Below are 23,258 nucleotides of genomic sequence, written 5' to 3'. Positions count from 1 at the left end.
TTCACACCTGAACCTGTCCTTCACCTGAACCTGTCCTTCATACCTGAACCCGCCCTTCACACCTGACCCTGTCCTTCACACCTGAACCTGTCCTTCACACCTGAACCTGTCCTTCACACCTGAACCCGTCCTTCACACCTGATCCTTGTCCATAAAAATCAACCCTTGATCATGTGATTAGTGGACGTCCAGCGATGAGCAATGAGGCGTCCCTGCAGCTGCTGTGGTTCCCTGAAGAATCAACATGTTACCATCATGTATGATGTATGAGGGTGACCCGTGATGTGTGTCTGCAGGTGAACTACTTTAATGAGGTCCACGCCGTGTGGGAGCCTCTGATCGAACGAGTCGATGCCGGCAGACGCAGGTGGAACCTGGAGCTGGAGGTAAATCTGTTTATTTCCACAGGACACACAAACCAAAAATCACAGCTCCTGGCAGGACAGCTGGGGACATCTGGAGGACACCCGGTCGACGACCCATGTCTTTACTAAAGTCCACACTAAAGCAGCAGGTGGATCAAACTCTCGCCCACTGTGAAGGACGACTTTAATATTAGATCTAGTCTCTGCATCAGCAGCTGATGATTACATTCAGTTAGTTTGATCAGAAACGTTCAGAACGATTGATGAGCGGTCTGTCCCTGTCCTCGTCCCTGCAGATAAAGAACAACCCGGTCCAGGACAAGAGTCCTGTCCACGGAGACGACTTTGTCATTCTACCTGAACCTCAAACAGCCATCAGCATCTGCTCCAAAGACACTATGAACATCACCGTGTCCCAGTGCAGCCTCAACGTCTTTAACCACCTCGCCAAGGTAATAAAAACATTCATATTACAAGGTATTTTAAGGTTTATAAGGTAATAATACCATCTGTAACCACACTGAGGTGATAATACCATCTATAACCACACTGAGGTGATAATAACATCTATAACCACACTGAGGTGATAATAACATCTATAACCACACTGAGGTAATAATAACATCTATAACCACACTGAGGTAATAATAACAAGTATAACCACACTGAAGTGATAATAACATCTATAACCACACTGAGGTAATAATAACATCTATAACCATACTGAGGTAATAATAACAAGTATAACCACACTGAGGTGATAATGACATCTATAACCACACTGAGGTGATAATAACATCTATAACCATACTGAGGTAATAATAACAAGTATAACCACACTGAGGTAATAATAACAAGTATAACCACACTGAGGTGATAATAACATCTATAGCCATACTGAGGTAATAATAATAAGTATAACCACACTGAGGTGATAATAACATCTGTAACCACACTGCAGTGATAATAACATCTATAACCACACTGAGGTAATAATAACAAGTATAACCACACTGAGGTGATAATAACAGCTATGACTATACCAAGGTAATAAAAACATTTTTTTTATTTCATGATTTATTTTTTTAAGGTATCTTTAAGTTTATAAGGTGATAATAACATGTATAACCACACTTAGGTGATAATAACATGTATAACCACACTGAGGTGGTGATAACATGTATAACCACACTGAGGTGATAATAACATCTATAACCACACTGAGGTGATAATAACATGTATAACTATAAGTCTGTATAAAGGAGGTAACAGCTGCTGACGTGTGGTTGCTGTGTATTGATCAGGCGTTCACGGAGGGCACAGCCTCCACCTTTGACTCGTCTCTGAAGGAGAAGGCCCCCTTCACCATCAGGAACTGTCTGGGGATCCCTCTCATCGTACAGCACAGCGCCAACTTGAGGCTGCTGGGGTCGCCAGGTCAGGGGAAACTCCACGAGCTGGCAGTGGACCAGAGCATGGACCTGGAGCACTCCATTTTCGAACCGTCGTCACGAGGCAAACTGTCGGCGCTGCAGCGGCAGGAGAGCTCCCTGTTCAATCTCACCATCGGTCAGAGCGCCGCACTCTCAGTACACCTCTCATTGTGCTGCTTCAGCATTCACACCCACAGTCACGGCAACACAAAACACTCACTTGTCCAGTCCAAACGTCTCAGGCCTCAGGGTCTGTCACAGAGAGTCCAGCTTGGCAGCACCTTTAGAGAGCGAGGTTTTGTTCGGAGGTAGACTCAGACTTCAGCAAACATCGCAGCTGAATTACTGTCTTATCAGCCAATCAGAGTGAGAGCAGCGACAGGTTAAAGGTGTTGTCAATGTGTTAGGGTTACGGTTACCCTAATCCCTTTCAGGCAGCTGTGGCTCACAAAACTGGAGAAGACAGGTGATATATATATATACATACATATATATGTATGTGAAGGATTGGAATGCATATTTTCTTTAAAAATCACCAAAGTTTCACCGCTGATCTCAGCCAGAATCACGTGGGAAGCTGAAATTATGTTTGAACATAGTTTGAATCCTATATGTTTGAAAACACCGTGCGAGTGGGCCAAGGAAAAAAATATTGGGTCCTTAAAAAGTCATGGAAAGTTTTGAAATGTTGTCCATGAACGTGTGTGAGAGCCCTCAGGGGGCAGAGATGGGTTGGTGGTTTGATTCCCTGGCTTCTCCTGTCTACATGTTAACGTGTCTCAGAGAAAGACTTGGCGCTCCTGATGGTCGGCCAGCTCGCTGGAGGTCATCTGCCCGTCGACGGATGATTAAAAGGAAACAGCCGTAAATCCATTAAAGTCAAACTGACCACGTGTGAAAAAACATGATGTCTGATGTGTTTCTTGGCAGTTCCCTCCGGGTACAGCGAGATCTCCAGCATCGCTGTGGACAAACCGGGTCGCCGGCTCTACAACATACGTGGTCCGATGCTGCAGGAGGCAGTTTCTGTGCTGCTGCAGATCGACGCCGCCGAGGGCAACAAGGTCATCACCGTCCGCTCGCCACTGCAGGTCCGACTCACCGGAAACCTCCTGACACGTTATAGAACCATCAGCAGGAAGGCTTCACTCACGAGTCTTTGTTTGTGTTTTCAGATCAGGAATCACTTCTCGGTGCCGTTCACAATCCTGAAGTACTGTCCGACGTCCCGCAGCCTGCAGAGCGTGGGACAGGCCGAGCCCGAAACCGAGTTTCACGTCACCCTGGAAACATACAGGTAGGTCGTTGCAGTCTTCGCTCAGCTGCTCAACCAACATTCAGCACCGGCGCTGAAGTGGAGATAATTCAGTCTTTACTGTTTCACGGATTCATGGCCGTTTTCTTCTGCAGCAGAAAAAAGGAACCATCAAACCCTCAGCAGACATCTCTGCGCAAACAGGCTCTTTAATTCTCAGCACAAACAGTAACAGGATGATGTTTTAAAAGCTGCCATTGTTTTTAAATCCTCAGGAGTCGTCATGGTTGTTCAGATGTGGTCAGGGTTCCTGCAGATCCTTAAAAAGTCTTAGAGAGCATTGAATTCATCAATCTAAAAATAAGGACTTAATTTGTAATAAAAGGATTTAGATTTAAAAGTCTTAAAAAATGCTCAGACATGGGAAGTAGGATTTTATGATTTTTTTTCTGACATTACATGGTAAAATCTCAAAATATTTTGCAACATCTATGTTTTGTGGAATAAAGTCCTCTTCTTAAATTCGTCAAGATGGAAATCCAAGCGTTGGATACCAAATGCAGAGCAAAAAAAAAAAAAATATATATATATATATATCTCTATATATATATATATATATATATATATATATATATATCAGCCAGCAGCAGCCAGATATTTCCCTGCCTTCTGCCTTTGTTGGTAAACCAAATAGATCTTTCATGATAATTTAAAATGTTCGTTGTGTTCCACTCTAAATAGTTTTTTTCCCAACACTTGAGATAATCTAAATAGATAATCTCACTTTTTCACTCGACAAAATGTGTTTTACGTTGTAATAAACACTTTTTGGTAAAATTATCCTGGTTTTAAATTTCACTCCTAGCGGTACTAAAAGGGTTAAACAGTCAGAAATCTAACCTGCTTGAAGCTGCAGGAGCCAAACGGAGCGTCTGAAGGAGTTCACTCTCCGTCTGCAGAAACTTGCTGCTCCTCTTCAGTTCAGGCAGGACAGATACTGCAGAGAGGTCGCCGCAGGTCTTTGTCCTTCCTGTTGACAGTGTAGTTTAACCCCGTCCTCTCCAGGTGTCAGCTGTTCCTGCGTCCGGCGGGTCCTCTGGACGGACAGTATGAGCCGTCGTCCACCTGCGTGGCGTGGAAGGAGCAGGTGCACCGCAGCTCTGAGGTGCGCTCGGTGCTGCAGTGTCCCGCAGCCGACAGCAGCCTCCTCCCGCTGACGGTCAGCGTGCTCGCTGTCCCTGACGACCTGCGGCACATCGCCAACCACGGAGAGGAGGACTGGGACCCCGCCTACATCATCCACCTCCACCCACTGGCCACACTGCGCAACCTGCTGCCCTACACCGTCCGCTACATGATGGAGGTACAACCAGCAATCACAGACAGGATTTAGATTTAAGATGATTAAAATATCAAACTGGGTTAGGGTTAGGTTAGACCTTCAGAGTCAGAGACCTTCGGAGTCAGAGACCGTCAGAGTCAGAGATCGTCAGAGTCAGAACACTAAGAGTCAGAAACCTTCAGTCAGAGACCTTCAGAGTCAGAGACCTTCAGAGTCATAAAAACTTCAGAGTCAGAGACCATCAGAGTCAGAGACCTTCAGAGTCAGAGACCTTCAGAGTCAGAGACCATCAGAGTCAGAGACCTTCAGAGTCAGAGACCTTCAGAGTCAGAAACCTTCAGTCAGAGACCTTCAGAGTCAGAGACCTTCAGAGTCAGAGACCTTCAGAGTCAGAGACCTTCAGAGTCAGAACATTAAGAGTCAGAAACCTTCAGTCAGAGACCTTCAGAGTCAGAGACCGTCAGAGTCAGAAACCTTCAGAGTCAGAACACTAAGAGTCAGAAACCTTCAGTCAGAGACCTTCAGAGTCAGAACATTAAGAGTCAGAAACCTTCAGTCAGAGACCTTCAGAGTCAGAGACCGTCAGAGTCAGAGACCTTCAGAGTCAGAACACTAAGAGTCAGAAACCTTCAGTCAGAGACCTTCAGAGTCAGAACATTAAGAGTCAGAAACCTTCAGTCAGAGACCTTCAGAGTCATAGACCGTAAGAGTCAGAAACCTTCAGTCAGAGACCTTCAGAGTCAGAGACCGTCAGAGACCGTCAGAGTCAGAGACCCTCAGAGTCAGAGACCTTCAGAGTCAGAGACCCTCAGAGTCAGAACAGTAAGAATCAGAAACCTTCAGTCAGAGACCATCAGAGTCAGAGACCGTCAGAGTCAGAGACCTTCAGAGTCAGAACATTAAGAGTCAGAGACCTTCAGAGTCAGAGACCTTGGGAGTCAGAACATTAAGAGTCAGAGACCTTCAGAGTCAGAGTTCTTCAGAGTCAGAGACCTTCAGATGATGTATCGTGTTGTCATCTGGTCTTTCAGAGCTCGGCAGACTCCTACGAGCTGAAGGAGGGCAGCACGTCTGACCTGCTGAACGCCCGTGTCTCCGGAGAGATCATGTCCCTGGTGTTGATGAGGTATCAGGGCCGCGACTGGCATGGACACGTTCGAATTGAACAGGAAATGCCCGAGTTCTTGGCTGTGTGTCTGACCTGCGACTGCGACACCAACATGACAGTGGACGTGACCGTTCACGTGAAGAAGGTGGCGAGCCGCTTGCTGCTGTCGCTGTTCAGCCCGTACTGGATCATCAACAAGACGTCTCGAGTGCTGCAGTACAGAGCCGAGGACGTCAGTGTCAAACACCCCGCCGACTTCCGAGACATCATCCTGTTCTCCTTCAGGAAGAAAAACCTCTTCAGTAAAAGCAAGGTGAGACAAACACCTGTGGCCAGAGTCCCAGATTTCAGGACATTTCTAGGATTTTGGGACATTTTTAGGATTTTAGGACACCTCTATGATTTTGGGACATTTCTAGGATTTTAGAGCGGGCTGTGGTTGAGTATCACTGCTCTTAAGTTAAAGCTGTAACTTGATAAGTTAAAACATATCAAACACATTTTGTGGATGCAGAGATGTTGTGAAGCGATGCAGTACGTTTTTTGGTTGGACTTGAGTCTTGCGTCTTGCTGTCTGTTGCAGCTGCAGCTGTGCGTCTCCACCAGCTCTTGGTCTGACGCTTTCTCTCTGGACACTGTGGGAAGTTACGGCTGTGTTCGCTGTCCCGCCAACAACATGGACTTCCTGGTAACTGAAAACCATTCAGTACAAACATTTTGATCATTTTGATTAAACGGGGACTCAGATCTGCTCCTCGGCTCCCTGAATTTATAACAAAACAATTTTCTTTTAGAGCCCAAATTAAAGACGCTCGTGAGATTAGATTCATTTTGAAATATCGTTAAATTAGATTTTAAAAAATCTAAACTCAATGTTCACTTGCTGTCTTTGTGGAGGTTTCGATCGTATCACACAGTCTTCACAGTCACCGACAGTTTTCAATGAAGACGCTGTGAAAACGTCCTGAATCAGATCAGAGGACCAGATTCAGAGCGGACGCCACTAATCAGTTCATTGGCAACTCAATCAGCACTTTGACTAGTTTTTTTTTTAACACAAATGTGAACATTGACTGGTTTCATCGCTCTGTGATGCTGGATATCTTCGCATTCATCTTTCAGAAGTATTCTTTTCGTTTCTTCACCGTTTATGAACCAAACAAATGATTGATTACAAAGTAAATTAGTGACCAGAGTGGCCGATGAAACCAGTTTGACTCTTGAAGGTGTCACCGTGCTCTCAGTTCTTGCTGTCTGTGGTTCCAGGTGGGCGTCAGCATCCAGATGAGCAGTTTTAACCTGACCAGGATCGTCACCATGAGTCCGTTCTACATGCTCGTCAACAAGTCTTCGTATGAGCTGGAGGTCGGAGAGGTCGTCAGCCAGACCTCCACCAAGTGGCACTACGTCTCCTCCACCGAGGTGATGCGGTCCCAAACACAGCCAGCACCGCTCAACGAGTTAACCAGTCAATGACTCAACCAGTCAACGAGTTAACCAGTCAACCGCTCAACGAGTTAACCAGTCAATGACTCAACCAGTCAACGAGTTAACCAGTCAAACACTCAACGAGTTAACCAGTCAATGACTCAACCAGTCAACGAGTTAACCAGTCAACTGCTCAACGAGTTGATGAGTCAATCACTCAACGAGTTAACCAGTCAACCGCTCAACGAGTTAACCAGTCAATGACTCAACCAGTCAACGAGTTAACCAGTCAAACGCTCAACGAGTTAACCAGTCAATGACTCGAGTTAACCAGTCAACCGCTCAACGAGTTAACCAGTCAATGACTCAACCAGTCAACGAGTTAACCAGTCAATGACTCAACCAGTCAACGAGTTAACCAGTCAACCGCTCAACAAGTTAACCAGTCAATGACTCAACCAGTCAACGAGTTAACCAGTCAACCGCTCAACGAGTTAACCAGTCAATGACTCGAGTTAACAGTCAACCGCTCAACGAGTTAACCAGTCAACCGCTCAACGAGTTAATGAGTCAATGACTCAACGAGTTAACCAGTCAACCGCTCAACGAGTTAACCAGTCAATGACTCAACCAGTCAACGAGTTAACCAGTCAACCGCTCAACGAGTTAACCAGTCAATGACTCAACCAGTCAACGAGTTAACCAGTCAACCGCTCAACGAGTTAACCAGTCAATGACTCAACCAGTCGAGTTAACCAGTCAACCGCTCAACGAGTTAACCAGTCAATGACTCAACCAGTCAACGAGTTAACCAGTCAACCGCTCAACGAGTTAACCAGTCAATGACTCAACCAGTCAACGAGTTAACCAGTCAACCGCTCAACGAGTTAACCAGTCAACCGCTCAACGAGTTAACCAGTCAATGACTCAACCAGTCAACGAGTTAATGAGTCAATCACTCAACGAGTTAACCAGTCAACCGCTCAACGAGTTAACCAGTCAATGACTCAACCAGTCAACGAGTTAACCAGTCAACCGCTCAACGAGTTAACCAGTCAATGACTCAACCAGTCAACGAGTTAACCAGTCAACCGCTCAACGAGTTAACCAGTCAATGACTCGAGTTAACAGTCAACTGCTCGAGTTAACCAGTCAACCACTCGAGTTAATGAGTCAGTGACTCAACGAGTTAACCAGTCAACCGCTCAACGAGTTAACCAGTCAATGACTCAACCAGTCAACGAGTTAACCAGTCAACCGCTCAACGAGTTAACCAGTCAATGACTCAACCAGTCAACGAGTTAACCAGTCAACCGCACAACGAGTTAACCAGTCAATGACTCAACGAGTTAACCAGTCAACGAGTTAACCAGTCAACCGCTCAACGAGTTAACCAGTCAATGACTCAACCAGTCAACGAGTTAACCAGTCAACCGCTCAACAAGTTAACCAGTCAATGACTCAACCAGTCAACGAGTTAACCAGTCAACCGCTCAACGAGTTAACCAGTCAATGACTCAACCAGTCAACGAGTTAACCAGTCAACCGCTCAACGAGTTAATGAGTCAGTGACTCAACGAGTTAACCAGTCAACCGCTCAACGAGTTAACCAGTCAATGACTCAACCAGTCAACGAGTTAACCAGTCAACCGCTCAACGAGTTAACCAGTCAATGACTCAACCAGTCAACGAGTTAACCAGTCAACCAGTCAACGAGTTAACCAGTCAACGAGTTAACCAGTCAACCGCTCAACGAGTTAATGAGTCAATGACTCAACGAGTTAACCAGTCAATGACTCAACCAGTCAACGAGTTAACCAGTCAACCGCTCAACGAGTTAACCAATGACTCAACCAGTCAGCGAGTTAACCAGTCAACCGCTCAACGAGTTAACCAGTCAATGACTCGAGTTAACAGTCAACCGCTCGAGTTAACCAGTCAACCACTCAACGAGTTAATGAGTCAGTGACTCAACGAGTTAACCAGTCAACCGCTCAACGAGTTAACCAGTCAATGACTCAACCAGTCAACGAGTTAACCAGTCAACCGCTCAACAAGTTAACCAGTCAACCGTTCAACGAGTTAATGAGTCAATGACTCAACGAGTTCACCAGTCAACCGCTCAACGAGTTAAACCGGTCAACCGCTCAACGAGTTAACCAGTCAACCGCTGAACGAGTTAACCAGTCAATGACTCAACCAGTCAACAAGTTAACTAGTCAACCGCTCAACGAGTTAATGAGTCAATGACTCAATGAGTTAATGAGTCAATGACTCAACGAGTTAACCAGTCAACCACACGAGTTAACGAGTCAACCGCTCAACAAGTTAACCAGTCAATGACTCAACCAGTCAACGAGTTAACCAGTCAACCGCTCAACGAGTTAACCAGTCAACCGCTCAACGAGTTAACCAGTCAATGACTCAACCAGTCAACGAGTTAATGAGTCAATGACTCAACGAGTTAACCAGTCAACCACACGAGTTAACGAGTCAACCGGTCAACGAGTTAACGAGTCAACCGCTCGAGTTAACCAGTCAACCGTTCAATGACTTAATGAGTCAACCGTTCAACGAGTTAACCAGTCAACCGCTCGAGTTAACCAGTCAATGACTCAACCAGTCAATGAGTTAACCAGTCAACTGCTCAACGTGTTAACCAGTCAGCCACTCAACGAGTTTACCAGTCAACCGCTGAATGAGTTAACCAGTCAACCACTCGAGTTAATGAGTCAATGACTCAATCAGTCGAGTTAACGAGTCAACCGCTCAATGAGTTAATGAGTCAACCGCTCAACGAGTTAACCAGTCAACCACTCGAGTTAATGAGTCAACCGCTCAACGAGTTAATGAGTAAACCACTAAATGAGTTAACCAGTCAACCACTCAACGAGTTAATGAGTCAACTGCTCAACGAGTTAACCAGTCAACCACTCAACAAGTTAACCAGTCAACCGCTCAACAAGTCAACGAGTTTGTCCACCAAGTGCTGCAGACTCTGTTTCTGACCACAGCCGGCGTTATATAGATGTACTTCTGTTGTTTTTAACTCAATCTTCTGTTGTTGTACAGTTGTTGTTGTTGTTGTTGTTGTTATAAATTTGTAGTTGTTGTTGTTGTTGTTGTTATAAATTTGTTGTTGTTGTTATAAATTTGTTGTTGTTGTGTTAGTATAAAGTTATTGTTTTTGTGTTGCAGTGCCTCCCCTTGTGGCCTGAGAACAGTTCGGGGAAGTTGTGTGTCCGTGTGGTTGGGTCTGAATCCACCTCCAAGTTCTTCTTCTTTAACCATCAGGACAACGGCACCCTGCTGAGCCTGGACATGGTCAGTTGCTGCACTCACATGCACACCAATAACAGCCTGTTTTCCAAAAATGACAATAATCTGAATTTGATGACGGTCATATAAACAGCAGACTCTGATTCAATACTCAAAATCAGGCCATTTTCCAAATTCAGCACTTTCCCATGAGGACATGCTGAATTTGTCGGGATGATTTAGGTTTGAGGAGCCGTCTTTGGACGTGTCTGCAGCACATTCTGAATATTCGTCTCAGCTGGTTTTTACTGCAGTTTGCAACAAACCACCAAAAGGAACCCATGCTGATGCAAAGAAGCAACATGACGAGCGGCTGCAGCTGTTCAGACATGGAAACAGCTCAGAGGGAATGTTGTCTTTTTCCGAATATTTTGTACAGTGTTTCTGCTGAACTAATCACAGCAGCAGATTTTACCGCAACGCTGTTTTTGGACGTGTGTTCCTGAGTGTGTGTTTGTGTGCGTGTATGTGTGTGTGTGTGTGTGTGTGTGTGTGTGTGTGTGTGTGTGTGTGTTTTCAGTGTGGCGGGATCATCGTGGAGGTCAACATCACCGACTTGTCGACCGTCATCAGCTTCAGTGATTATTATGATGGAGCAGCTCCGGCCCTGCTGCTCAACCACACGCCGTGGGTGACCATCAGCTACAGCCAGAGGTCAGCACACACACACACACACACACACTCAGGAACACAGTAACACAATCACAGGTTTATGGCGGTTTATTTGGAAATCATTAACGACCGTCTCTCTTGCTCAGCGGCTCGACAACGATGCACCAGCTAAAACCCGGCGAGGCTCGGCGGTTTGCGTGGGATGACCCGGCAGGCGTGCGAACGCTCAGCTGGAGCTGCATGGAGCATAATGGAGAGCTGGACCTGCTGAAGGTCTGACTCTGCAGAGATAATCCTGTCCTTTACTCACATCACAAAGAAATGTTCAACTGTCCTGAATTCTGACAGGTTTTCATGTCACATTCACCCCATCTGATGTCATGTGACGCCAGAAATGGCATCACTGAAGTCCAGCAGTGAAGTTGCAGCGCTTGTTAGCGCTCCTTTAATGAGTGCAGACAAGCGGGGTGCAAACGTTAGCCTACAGAGTGACACCAGTGGCCTGATAATGACGCACAGGTCGTTTTTTATCGGATGACTCGTTAATGAAACAAAAGTTGTGAACAAATCACGAGTGTGTTGATGACAGCCGCCTGTCGCACATTAAAAGAAATTAGAACAGAGGACAACGTGTTCGACATATGCAGCAACACTCGTCACATCTGTTTACATAAATGCCAGCATCAACGACTACTGGGGACAATTCAATTCAATTCAGTTTTATTTATAAAGCCATTTATCACAAAACACAGTATCCCTCTTCAGGATGGACAGACGTGCACTCAGTGTCGTAAATAACAATTAAATTATAATAATGACAAAAAAGAGAGAAAGTTTAAGTCAAGTCAAGTCAGTTTTATTTATATAGCCCATTTTCACAAAACATGGTTTGCCTCAGAGGGCTTTACAGTGTACGACATCCCTCTGCCCTCAGACCCTCACATCACCCGAGGAAAAACTCCCGAAAAAGAACCCCTGAAACGGAAAAAAGAGGAAGAAAGAAGCTAAACAGACATGAGCGTTTGCAGATGGACGAAGCAAGAGAAGGAAAAAGGAGCTCAACTGGAGGAAGTCCTCCAGCAGATTAAACCTATGTCAGTCTAACTATGGGCTGGTCCAGGCAGCCTGAGCCAGCCCTGATTATAAGCTTTATCAAAGAGGAAGGTCTTAAGTCTACCCTTAAAAGTTGAAACGGTGTCTGCCTCCCTGACCCAAACTGGAAGATGTTTCCATTATAGAGGAGCGTGGTAGCTGAAGGCTCTGACTCCCATCCTGCTTTTGGAGACTTTGGGAACCAAAAGTAACCCTGCATTTTCAGAGCACAGTGATCTTGAGGGTTGGTAAGGAACTATGAGCTGTGACAGATAGGATGGAGCCTGAACATTTAGAGCTTTGTAAGTAAGGACGAGGATTTTAAACTCAGTTCTGGATTTCACAGGGAGCCAGTGCAGAGAGGCTAAAACAGGAGAAATATGATCCCTTTTCTTGGTTCCTGTTCAAACACGTGCAGCAGCAGGGTCTTGTTCCATTATAGAGGGGACTTCAGTACCCCTGTAGGTCTGAAAGGTGGGGGGCACATGGAAACGAGGGCATAATGAGGGGAGGGGCCTTAGAGTGAGCAAAAACATCCAAACACAACATCTATTAAAACTGAACCCACTTTTGACTGGTGAAAGCGTTCAGGTTGTTCTGCTGTTCCCAAAGAAGTTAATAAAGACATTTTCAACCAAACTAAAATATAAAGGAACCAGAACAGAACCCTGAGGAACCCCATGAGTGACTACTGACACTGTCAGAGGGTCAATATGTCTGATAGACGTGGGAGAGACAACCGTTTGATCCCAACTTTACACAAATACTTTCACATACCAAAGACATGTCTGATGTTTCAGAGGGTCAGGTCTTGATCTTTGTCAATTTAAAAATTCTCAAAACTTTTAACCTCTTTGTCCTACAAAAACAAACTCCTTTTACTGAAGACGGTAGAAGAAAAGAAAGCTAACGAGAGTTCCTTTAGGTTTATTAGTTACGTCAGATTTCCTGTTTGCTCTCTGTTTTTCTTTCCTAAAATCAATTTACAGTTTTACAAATTCAAAATGTTTACACACTGCAGTACCAGTAAAACCAGTGAAAACGTATTTAAATGGTTTATGAGGACCAGCATTTGGGTCCTAACAAGTCTATGCAGGGCTTCTGGTGTTGGGTCCCCATATCAAACTAAAACAGGATCAAAAACATACAGTTATCAGGACCAGGAGGGTCAGCTCTCACCTGACAGTCTGTGTGTGGTCTACAGACCAGGAGGGTCAGCTCTCACCTGACAGTCTGTGTGTGGTCTACAGACCAGGAGGGTCAGCTCTCACCTTACAGTCCGTGTCTGGTCTACAGGACGAGGTGGGTCAGTTCTCCTACGACAGCCTGTCTCAGGTCCACTGGGTGTCCTTCCTGGACGGACGCCAGCGGGTGCTGCTGTTCACAGAAGACGTTGCCGTGGTGACGAAGGCTCGGCAGGCCGAGGACCTCGAACAGTTCCAACAGGAAGTGAAGGTGTCGCTGCAAAACCTCGGACTGTCGCTGGTCAATAACGGCAACCGGCAGGAGATCGCTTACATTGGCATCACCAGGTAAACACGTCACCTGATCGGGTAAATATGTCACCAGGTAAATGACAATTAGGTAGATCACGCATATGTGTGTCTCTTACAGCTCAGGTGTGTCTCTTACAGCTCAGGCGTGTCTCTTACAGCTCAGGCGTGTCTCTTACAGCTCAGGCGTGTCTCTTACAGCTCAGGCGTGTCTCTTACAGCTCAGGCGTGTCTCTTACAGCTCAGGTGTGGTTTGGGAGATGAAGCCAAAGAATCGCTGGAAGCCGTTCAGTCAGAAAACCATCAACCTGCTGGAGAAAACGTACCAGAGTCAGCTGAGTGGGAAGAGCGAGGGCGGCTGGGTCAAACTGGAGGGAAACCTAGAGGTCAGAGGTCAAGACACACACACACACACACACACACACACACACACACACACACACACACACACATATCTATTGTCCAATGACCTGAGTTGGGTTGTGTGATGTCACTGGTCCTCAGGTGAACCTCAGTGGAGCCACCATGATGATGCGTTACCCGTTTTCCTGCCCAGTGAGGAGGAACTTCCTGTCTGGAATCCAGGTGGAGTTCAAACAGTCGCTGCACCAACGAAGTCTGAGGGCCCAGCTGCACTGGCTGCAGGTACACACACCTGAACACACACCCGAACACACGCCTGATCACAACTCAACACATACGTGGACATACACCTGAACACACCTGAAAACTCGCCTCAACACACCTGAACACACAATTTAACACTTACCTCAACATATTTGAACACACATTTGAACAATCCCCTCCAACACACCTGAACACACACCTGAACACTTAACTTAACACACCTGACACACACCAGAAGACACATGTGACACACACCTGCAAACACCTCAACATACAGCTCAACACACACCTCAACAAAAACCTTAACACACACCGAAGCACTCATCTCAACACACATTAACACACCTGAACAGACATGTGAAAACACACCTGAACACTTACCTCAACCCACCTGAAAACACACCTGAACGCACACCTGAATGTACACCTGGAAACACACCTGGACACCCCATTGGTCATTAGAAAGGAGTTTTGCTTCGTGTTAAACTGAAGCTGTTTCTGAGAAGCTTTTTTATTGAGTCTATCTCATCATCGTCATCGTCATCATTTATTTTCACCTGTCGAGTAAAATAACATAATGGTACAGAAGAGAGTTCAGTGCAACATAAGAGAGACGTGAAGGGACACCCCACGTGAGCTACCTAAAGCTTTTGGGATGGCACCCTAATAACACGTAACATCAAAGACGAAACTAAACAAACCATTAAACAATCAAGCAGAGACGATCCCAATCATTCACTACATCCGCTTCATAAATCAATCAGATCAATCAATCAGATTTATTTATAAAGCACTTTTAAAACAACCAGAGTCGACCAAGGTGCTGTACAAAGACAATAAAAATAAAAAATAATAAAAATAATAAAGGACAATAAAATAATAGAACTAAAAACAGCATAAACAATAAAACATAATTAATAAATAGTCTAAAAGTGTATTGCCCGTCGTATCTATGCACATGTGAAGCAACAACCCTACGTGATGTTAAAAGCTAAAGAAAACAGATGGTTTTTAAGAAGGGTTTTAAAATCAGACAGTGAGGAGGCCTGTCTAATGTGCAGCGGCAGCTCATTCCAAAGTTTTGGAGCCGCAACAAAAAACGCTCGATCCCCTCTGAGCTTCAGCCTTGTCTTGGGCACCCTCAGGAGCAGCTGGTCAGCTGACCTGAGAGACCGGCTGGGTGTATAGGGGTGCAGAAGCTCAGAGAGGTATGGTGGGGCAAGACCATTTAAAGATTTAAAAACAAATAAAAGAATCTTAAAATGAATTCTAAAATGGATGGGCAGCCAGTGAAGTGAAGCTAAAATCGGTGAAATGTGATCAAACTTTCTTGTGCCTGTTAAAAGACGTGCAGCGGCATTCTGCACCAACTGGAGACGAGCAATGGAGGACCCACTAACCCCCAAATACAGAGCATTGCAGTAATCCAGTCTATTAGTTACAAAGGCGTGGATCACTGTTTCAAAGTGCTGTCTGTGAACAAATGGTTTTATTTTAGCCAGCTGCCTTAACTGGAAGAAACTTGATTTCACCACAGCTTTGATCTGGCTGTCAAATTTAAGATCTGCGTCCACTATAATCCCCAGATCATTAACGATGGGTTTGGCGTATTGTGCCAAGGGACCTAGATCAATTGGGGGGGTCAGAAAAGTGCCACCAAAGACCAACACTTCAGTTTTTCTCTCATTAAAACTCAGAAAGTTTAGAGCCATCCAGGCCTTGAGGTCATCCAGGCAATTTAAAAGAGGCTGAAGAGAGAATGAATCAGCCTTTTTGAGGGGGAAATAGATCTGACTGTCGTCAGCATAACAATGGAAAGCAACACCATGCTTTCTGAGGATGGAGCCAAGTGGGAGGAGGTATAAAGAAAATAACAGAGGGCCCAGGACCGAACCCTGTGGGACCCCACATGAGAGAGGAGCAGTGGAGGACACAGAGTCACCAAGACTAACACAGAATGTCTGATGGGACAGGTAGGACCTGAACCATTCCAGAGCCGTGCCACTGATTCCCACCCACTGCTCCAGACGAGCAATCAGTATGTCATGGTCCACTGTATCGAATGCTGCAGTTAGATCCAAGAGCACCAGGATAACACAGTGACCAGAGTCAGTAGCTAAGAAAATGTCATTAAAAACTTTTAAAAGGGCCGACTCTGTGCTATGCAGACTTTTAAAACCAGATTGGAAGATCTCAAGAACATTATGTTCACTTAAAAAGTCCATGAGCTGAGAGTAGACGATCTTCTCTAAGATTTTGGTGAGGAAGGACAATTTAGAAATGGGCCTAAAATTACCCATAACAGCAGGATCCAGTCCAGGTTTTTTAATCAGGGGTTGCAAAAAAGCGTGTTTAAAATTTACAGGGACCACTCCAGAGGACAGACTGCTGTTAATGATGCTGTGTAAATGTGGACCAACAGTGGGGAACACCTCCTTATATAAACGAGGAGGAACAGGGTCACTGGGTGAGCCTGAAGGCTTAAATGATCCACAGTCTCTTGCACGATAGACAAAGACACAGGCTCAAATGAGTCAAAAACAGCAAAACAGGGGACCAGCACTGAAGGGTCGTAATCAGGAGGTGAAATAAGTGCTCTGGTAGAAGTGACTTTAGCAATGAAGAAGTGCAGAAAGCTTTCACACACAGTAGGGGAGGAATCCATTCCCACCGTCTGTGGAGCATTCAGAGCAGAGTTTATCACATTAAACAACACGCGAGGTTTGTGACAGTTTGAGACAATAATGTCAGAGAAAAAACATCTTTTAGCCTCTTTCACAGTGGACTGGTAAAAACGCCAACAATCCCTCAACATTTGAAAAGATACCTGCAGTTTATCTCTTTTCCACCTCCGCTCAGCTCTGCGACATTCCCGTCTGGCAGTGCGGGTTGTTTCATTCAACCAAGGCTCAGTTATCACTTTATGCTGCTTGCTCTTTAGTGGAGCCGCAGCATCAATGGCAGTTTGACAGGTGCCAACAAACTTAGAGCAAAGAGCCTCTGTGTCATCGCACACAGGGTCGGGAGTGACGCAGTTCTGACTGAAAGCGGCTGAGAAGCGAGCAGCAGTGGAAGAGTTAATAACCCGCCGTGTGCGAGCAGCAGCGCAAGGTTTAACTGTGTTGGCGCATACAGTAGCTTCAAACAGTACAGGCATATGATCAGAGAAGAAGATCTCCAGGTTAAAAACAGGCAGACCATATGATAAAACAAGATCAAGCGTGTGACCACGAACGTGTGTCGGGTCCAGTACAAACTGTACAAGATTAAAAGAAACAATTATGTTTCTCACTATGTGAGAACTACCTAGCTCAAACAAACTTAATTCAAAACTGGTGAAGGCGGATGATGGGGAAGTCAGTTTACATTTAAAATCGTTTTTAAAAATAGTCGCAATTCCTCCTCCTCAACCAGATGTCCGCGGAGAATTAAAATAGCAGCACTCATCAGGTAAAAGTTCTGTGAAGGCACTGGACTCACCAGCATGCAGCCAGGTCTCTGTGACAAAGAGGAAGTCCAGTTCTCGAGATGCGAAGAAATCCTTCAGGATGAATGTTTTATTCGCAAGCGATCTTGCGTTAACCAGGCCAAACCTGGCAGGAGCCGGCGGGTCTGGGCGAGCAGCTGACTGTGGGTCCCTAAGGAGAGGACGCAGGTTCCCAGGATCCACTCCGCGCCGTCGGGGGCAAGGAGGGCAGGAATCGCGGGGTAGAAACACATCATCCGAGCCGGCCACCTGGACCAAGCAGACGGCGATAGGATCCAGCCAGCGTCGAGAGACAAAAAAACGAGATTCCGCTCCACATCCGCCACGACCAGTGCGCAGCCACGCGGCCTTCAGCCTCACCAGGCACCCGCCCCGGTTCCTACGGCGGCGGCAGCGGCGTTTTCGCCAAGAGGATGACGCTGACGTGCGGCAAAGGTATGTCGGGATTTCCATAAGGAAAGGAGGCAGAGATTTCTGTCCAAAACGTTGCAAGATGACAGGATCTTCAGCGAAAACGCTCAGATTTAGCAACGTTTGACGATCGTACACCAGTAAGGAGTCGACAACATGTGCAACAAGTGATACAAACAGCACAAATATACATAACATTCGGAGCGGCCGACGGTACGCCTCACACACGGGCGTCATCTTGGCCAAATGTTTACACTTTGCATCGTCCAGATAAATAAGACTGGACCGAACTGAATCTGCATCGATCCAACAGAAGAGCTCCAGTACCAGAGCAAGAGAAAAGGAAACGGGCTCGAGGAATTAGGAATCCTGGGACAGGTCAGAGTTCCCATGAGAGACGTAAACGGGCGTTTCATAACAAAACATCAGTAAAACCACACAGCATCATGTTTGTCACAGGTGTGTCTCTAAGTTCTTTTTGAGGCTGTAAATGGAATTAGATGCTTTAATGTTTCATGTAGCTCATTCCACATTTGCAACCCTCTACGCACGTCGCTAAAGCTCGTGCATTTTAGATTGCACTTCTTACCTGTTATGAGGTGTGTGTCCTGCTCAGGTGTGTTTGTATCTGAGTGTGTCCTCAGGACTCTACCTGCTCAGGTGTGTTTGTATCTGAGTGTGTGTCCTCAGGACTCTACCTGCTCAGGTGTGTTTGTATCTGAGTGTGTGTCCTCAGGACTCTACCTGCTCAGATGTGTTTGTATCTGAGTGTGTGTCCTCAGGACTCTACCTGCTCAGGTGTGTGACTGATGTATCTATTGTTATATGACATGCTGGAGTTACCATTACTGCTGTTGCATCTCTCCCTCTCTCTTTCTCTTTCCTCTTTGTCATTATTGTAATTTAATTGTTATTTACGACATCTATCACACGTCTGTCCGTCCTGGAGGACGGATCCCTCCTCAGTCGCTCTTCCTGAGGTTTCTATTTTTTTCACCATTAGAGTTTTTTTGGGGAGTTTTTCCTCAGACGATGTGAGGGTCTGAGGGCAGAGGGATGTAAAGCCCTCTGAAGCAAACTGTGTTTTGTGAAAATGGGCTTTATGAAAAGACTTGACTTGACTTGACGTATTTCTTTGGACAGGTGGATAACCAGCTTCCAGGCGCCATCTTCCCCATCGTCTTCCATCCTGTTCCTCCTCCCAAATCCATCGCTCTAGACTCAGGTGAGTCGTCTTTAACCCTTTACTGCCGGGATCTGTGTGAATCCAGACTGACGCTGTGGTTTACCCATGGATGTATTATAAGGAAGTCTGGATACAGCCGTGGGGGCGGGGCCTCGTTCACTCCTATGAGAGCTGCTCAGTGGCGCATGAAGCAGAGAAAACTCTTTTCCCGGGTTTAGAAAAGAGTAAAATACCTGGATCTACTGGCCCATAGAGCAACCTGGAAGTGATTAATGACAGCTGAACATGGCCGAGTGTACCCGAGTGTACCCGAGTGTACCCGAGCACTGACTCCGACTCACAGGCTCGCTCACTCAGATGACCCGAGAGCTTGAAGTGAACAGCGCCGGTGCACGAGCATGTGTCTGGTAGTAGCTTAGCTTATTAGCAACAGCAGCTAATCTGCGGTATAAGGACAGCGCTGTCGGTTTTAATATTTACATGATTATCAGATAATGGCATATTTATCTCTCTCTACACACACACACACGCGCGCACACACACACACACACACACACATATACATACAACTCATCAGGGAATCATATCTTAATCTCGACCGGAGAAATCAAATTAACAGAATCGTTAGGTGTTGTGCTCATAAAAAGGTAATAAAAGGTGCTGCTTGTAATATTGCCCTGTGTATTAATACACAGTTAATCTTTAAGTAAGTACTACGTTAAGTACCTATAAAAAAATGCGTTCTGAAAAGTCAACATGTCTCAAAAAAAATGATCCAGTGATTTAAGGAGGTCTCTTTCCCGATGTTAACAAACGCGAAAAAGTCTCTGCGCCAGTGTGCGTCACGTGACGCTGTAGTTCCACTTTCGGCCACTATGTACATTTTGCTTCAGAGGGTGGCGCACTTCCCGGGGGCTTGGGTTTACCTCCACAGGTGATAACGTCAGTCTTCTTCTGTGTTAGATTTACTGCTGCTTTGTGGTTACAGACGGCTCGCTGACCTCCTGATTAGCTCCGTGTTTTTCACACTAAAGACCCAGTAGTGCTATGCATTAAAAGGCTTTTATTGTGAAAAATGAGCAGGAAGTGCTGAATCAGCAGGATCTGATCATTCTGACTGAGATCCACAATATGAGAATAAGTTAAAATATTAAAGTAGATTTTCAGATGAACACAGTTTTGTTTAAAAATGTAAAAGGATAAAATGGGATTTGATGTGGACGTGGCAAGCACATCATGTTTCTACCGCGTGACTGAGTGAATATAAACTTTTTTCAGTAAAGGTTTTAAACTAGATTAAAACTGTCGGTGCTGTCAGACCTTTTCTGACATTCAGAGGGAACGTCACCACACGATCGTTCCTCCTCAAGACCGACGCAGCAGCAGCGTCTTCGGCATTTACAAGAAACAGGCCTCGTGTGTCTCTTAAATCTCCCTCACAGTTTCTCTCAAGAGAAAACAGGACTCCAAAAAGCTGAAAGAGGAAGAAGACTCAGCAGGAGAGAAACTGATGTTCGGTTTAATAAACTCAAAGTAAATGTGATCTTTCAGAGTGCAGTACTACAAGAATACCCAAAAAACAGCTATGACAAAACATTCAAAAACACCCTTTACTAAGACTGAGTAAAATACCACCCTTAAAAAGTAGTTAAAATAAAAGTACTCTTGTAGAAAGGTTTGAACAAATTTCACGAATCAAAATAATTAAAATAATTAAGAGAATTGATTTTAACATGAAAAATGACTCACAATTAGAAAAGCAGTTACCAACTAATTTTCTAATTGATTGATTAATTGTTTCAGCTGCTCTTGTATATCTTCATATTGTTCCTGTCAATCTTAATTTGTTAAGTAGCTCTCTGATATCAGTGGTGGAGTGAAAACGTCCAATATTTCCCTCTGAAGTGTCATGGAGTGGGAGAAGAAAGTGGCATTAGATTAAAATACTTCCTCAGATCTAAGTTCCTCAGATTTGTACTTCAGTTCTGTACAGTATACATAAATCAGAATATTACTGTTACACATACAATGACACAGCACAATGAAAGGCACAGCTGGTCAAAACACAACATGCTGAGTCACTCTGCTAATCATGGTCTCTAGCTAAGCCAGCTACCAAGCTTTCAATTAACTACTTATTGGGTGTATTTTAATCAAAACAGCACCTGTACCCTTAAAATATGCTACCAACATGCAAAATACAAATAAAAATACACTTACGGACAAATAGTGTCAAAGGCAACAACGAAGAAAGCTGAGAGCTGCAGCAGGAGAAGCACCTACAGTCCCTGCACCATGCCTTGTTAACTCTGATTAACTAATTAATTAACTCTAATTAACTGTTATTAAGTCTTATTACTCTAATTAATTCTAATTAACTCTAACACAGAATATCCAGCAGAGGGCACTGCAGCGCACTGACCCTCCTTAACAGCCACTCATGTCCTGAAGAGGGAGCAGAACGGCCGAGACCAGCAGTGACGCACAGTAACTGAAGTTACAGTTACTGAAGTAACTGAAGTCAGTTACTGAAGTTACAGTAACTGAAGTTACAGTAATTGAAGTTACAGTAACTGAAGTAACTGAAGTAACTGAAGTTACAGTAACTGAAGTTACAGTTACTGAAGTAACTGAAGTAACTGAAGTTACAGTAACTGAACTTTCAGTTACTGAAGTAACTGAAGTTAGTTACTGAAGTTACAGTAACTGAACATACAGTTACTGAAGTAACTGAAGTAAAGTTACAGTAACTTCAGTTACTGTAACTTCAGTAGAAAGAGTATAGCACTATTTCTTAACCCTTGAAATTAATAATCCAGACATTATAATTACTATGAAACATAAAAATCAAAATTTGTTTAAATGATATTTATGTAAAATAATTAAAAATATCCCTCAAATATAAAATGTATTTTCGTTGCGCTGGGTAACAGTTTGTGGACTCTGAAGGCGAGGTTTTTCTCCGATCCTGGTTGGCGTCTCGATTGCTTGTTAAATGTTCTCTCTCCTCGTAAAAAGTAAAAATCAGAAAACTTCGGTGAACACGAAAAATCAGCTGATTCTAACAATACGAACAAATCCTCGATACAAGCAAAAATGGGAGAACGTGAGTTTGTGCTCCGTTTCTTTCAGGAGGCTCAGTGAGTTCGATAAAGTCAATATAAGTATTGATCAGAGATATGAAGTAAATGCAGTATTGATCAGAGATATGAAGTAAATGCAGTATTGATCAGAGATATGAAGTAAATGCAGTATTGATCAGAGATATTGGTGTGTGTGATTGGTTTGATGTGTCTGCTCTTTGTGGTCACTCTGTAACTCTAAGCTCTGCCTCCACAGAGCCCAAGCCCTTCATCGACGTCTCCGTCATCACACGCTTCAACCGCCACAGCAGCGTCACACAGTTCAAGTGAGTCACCGCCATGGTTACAACGTCGTGACTGAGTCCTCTTCCTGTCATGTGACTGAGTCCTCTTCCTGTCATGTGACTGAGTCCTCTTCCTGCCGCGTGACTGAGTCCTCTTCCTGTCATGTGACTTTCCCTCAGGTACTTCATGGCGCTGGTTCAGGAGATGGCGGTGAAGATCGATCAGGGTTTCCTTGGAGCCGTCTTGGCTCTGTTCACTCCTGCTGCCGACCCTCAGGCCAACAGACAGAAGGTAGAGCCAGGCAGCAGGTCGACAGTTCAACTCCCTGACACACACACACACACACACACACACACACACACACACACACACACACACACACAGGGTTAACCCAGGAACACACTCTGAACCTTAAATGTTCGTCCACACGACACCCAAAGCTATAAGCAGGTAAAAGGGAGCGTTCTATTTATTTTCTATTTCATTTAGCAGACGCTTTTATCCAAAGCGACGTACAACACAAGCAAGAATTTAGACTTAAGGGAAAAAAACCCTTAGTAAGTGCAAAAAGTGCTTCAGGTGTGATTGGTCACAGGTATTGCCGTCTAGTTGCAGAAGAAGTGCCGCAGCCCCCCCTTTTTTTTTTTTTTTTTTTTTTTTTTTGAAAAATGCAAAGATACAAAAAGCGTTCAGCAGCAGCTCATCAGCGTCCACGTTGGAGAACGTAGCACGA

The 23,258-nt window shown here is 44.9% G+C and overlaps 1 protein-coding gene across 11 annotated transcripts in view; it reads left to right on the top strand.

Moving 5' to 3' along the window:
* vps13c (vacuolar protein sorting 13 homolog C) overlaps positions 1 to 23,258 on the top strand; it is a 91,845-nt gene that overhangs the window by 49,010 nt on the left and 19,577 nt on the right. For all 11 annotated transcript variants that reach the window (XM_088075431.1, XM_088070928.1, XM_088076588.1 and 8 more), the window contains 18 exons: positions 297 to 386; positions 662 to 817; positions 1,670 to 1,934; positions 2,729 to 2,889; positions 2,974 to 3,095; positions 4,119 to 4,416; positions 5,427 to 5,816; positions 6,087 to 6,191; positions 6,770 to 6,925; positions 10,130 to 10,255; positions 10,770 to 10,903; positions 11,008 to 11,134; positions 13,250 to 13,485; positions 13,688 to 13,832; positions 13,951 to 14,091; positions 19,115 to 19,196; positions 22,497 to 22,566; positions 22,705 to 22,816. In XM_088075431.1, the coding sequence (XP_087931557.1) occupies positions 297 to 386; positions 662 to 817; positions 1,670 to 1,934; positions 2,729 to 2,889; positions 2,974 to 3,095; positions 4,119 to 4,416; positions 5,427 to 5,816; positions 6,087 to 6,191; positions 6,770 to 6,925; positions 10,130 to 10,255; positions 10,770 to 10,903; positions 11,008 to 11,134; positions 13,250 to 13,485; positions 13,688 to 13,832; positions 13,951 to 14,091; positions 19,115 to 19,196; positions 22,497 to 22,566; positions 22,705 to 22,816 (2,916 nt within the window). The remainder of the gene's footprint in view (positions 1 to 296; positions 387 to 661; positions 818 to 1,669; positions 1,935 to 2,728; positions 2,890 to 2,973; positions 3,096 to 4,118; positions 4,417 to 5,426; positions 5,817 to 6,086; positions 6,192 to 6,769; positions 6,926 to 10,129; positions 10,256 to 10,769; positions 10,904 to 11,007; positions 11,135 to 13,249; positions 13,486 to 13,687; positions 13,833 to 13,950; positions 14,092 to 19,114; positions 19,197 to 22,496; positions 22,567 to 22,704; positions 22,817 to 23,258) is intronic.

Source organism: Plectropomus leopardus, chromosome 1 (genome assembly GCF_026936395.1).
Source record: "Plectropomus leopardus strain MGB_pleo_1.0 chromosome 1, ASM2693639v1, whole genome shotgun sequence".
NCBI lineage: Eukaryota > Metazoa > Chordata > Actinopteri > Perciformes > Serranidae > Plectropomus > Plectropomus leopardus.
The sequence above is the reverse complement of the archived record's forward strand: the minus strand, read 5'-3'. Positions and strand labels throughout refer to the sequence as shown.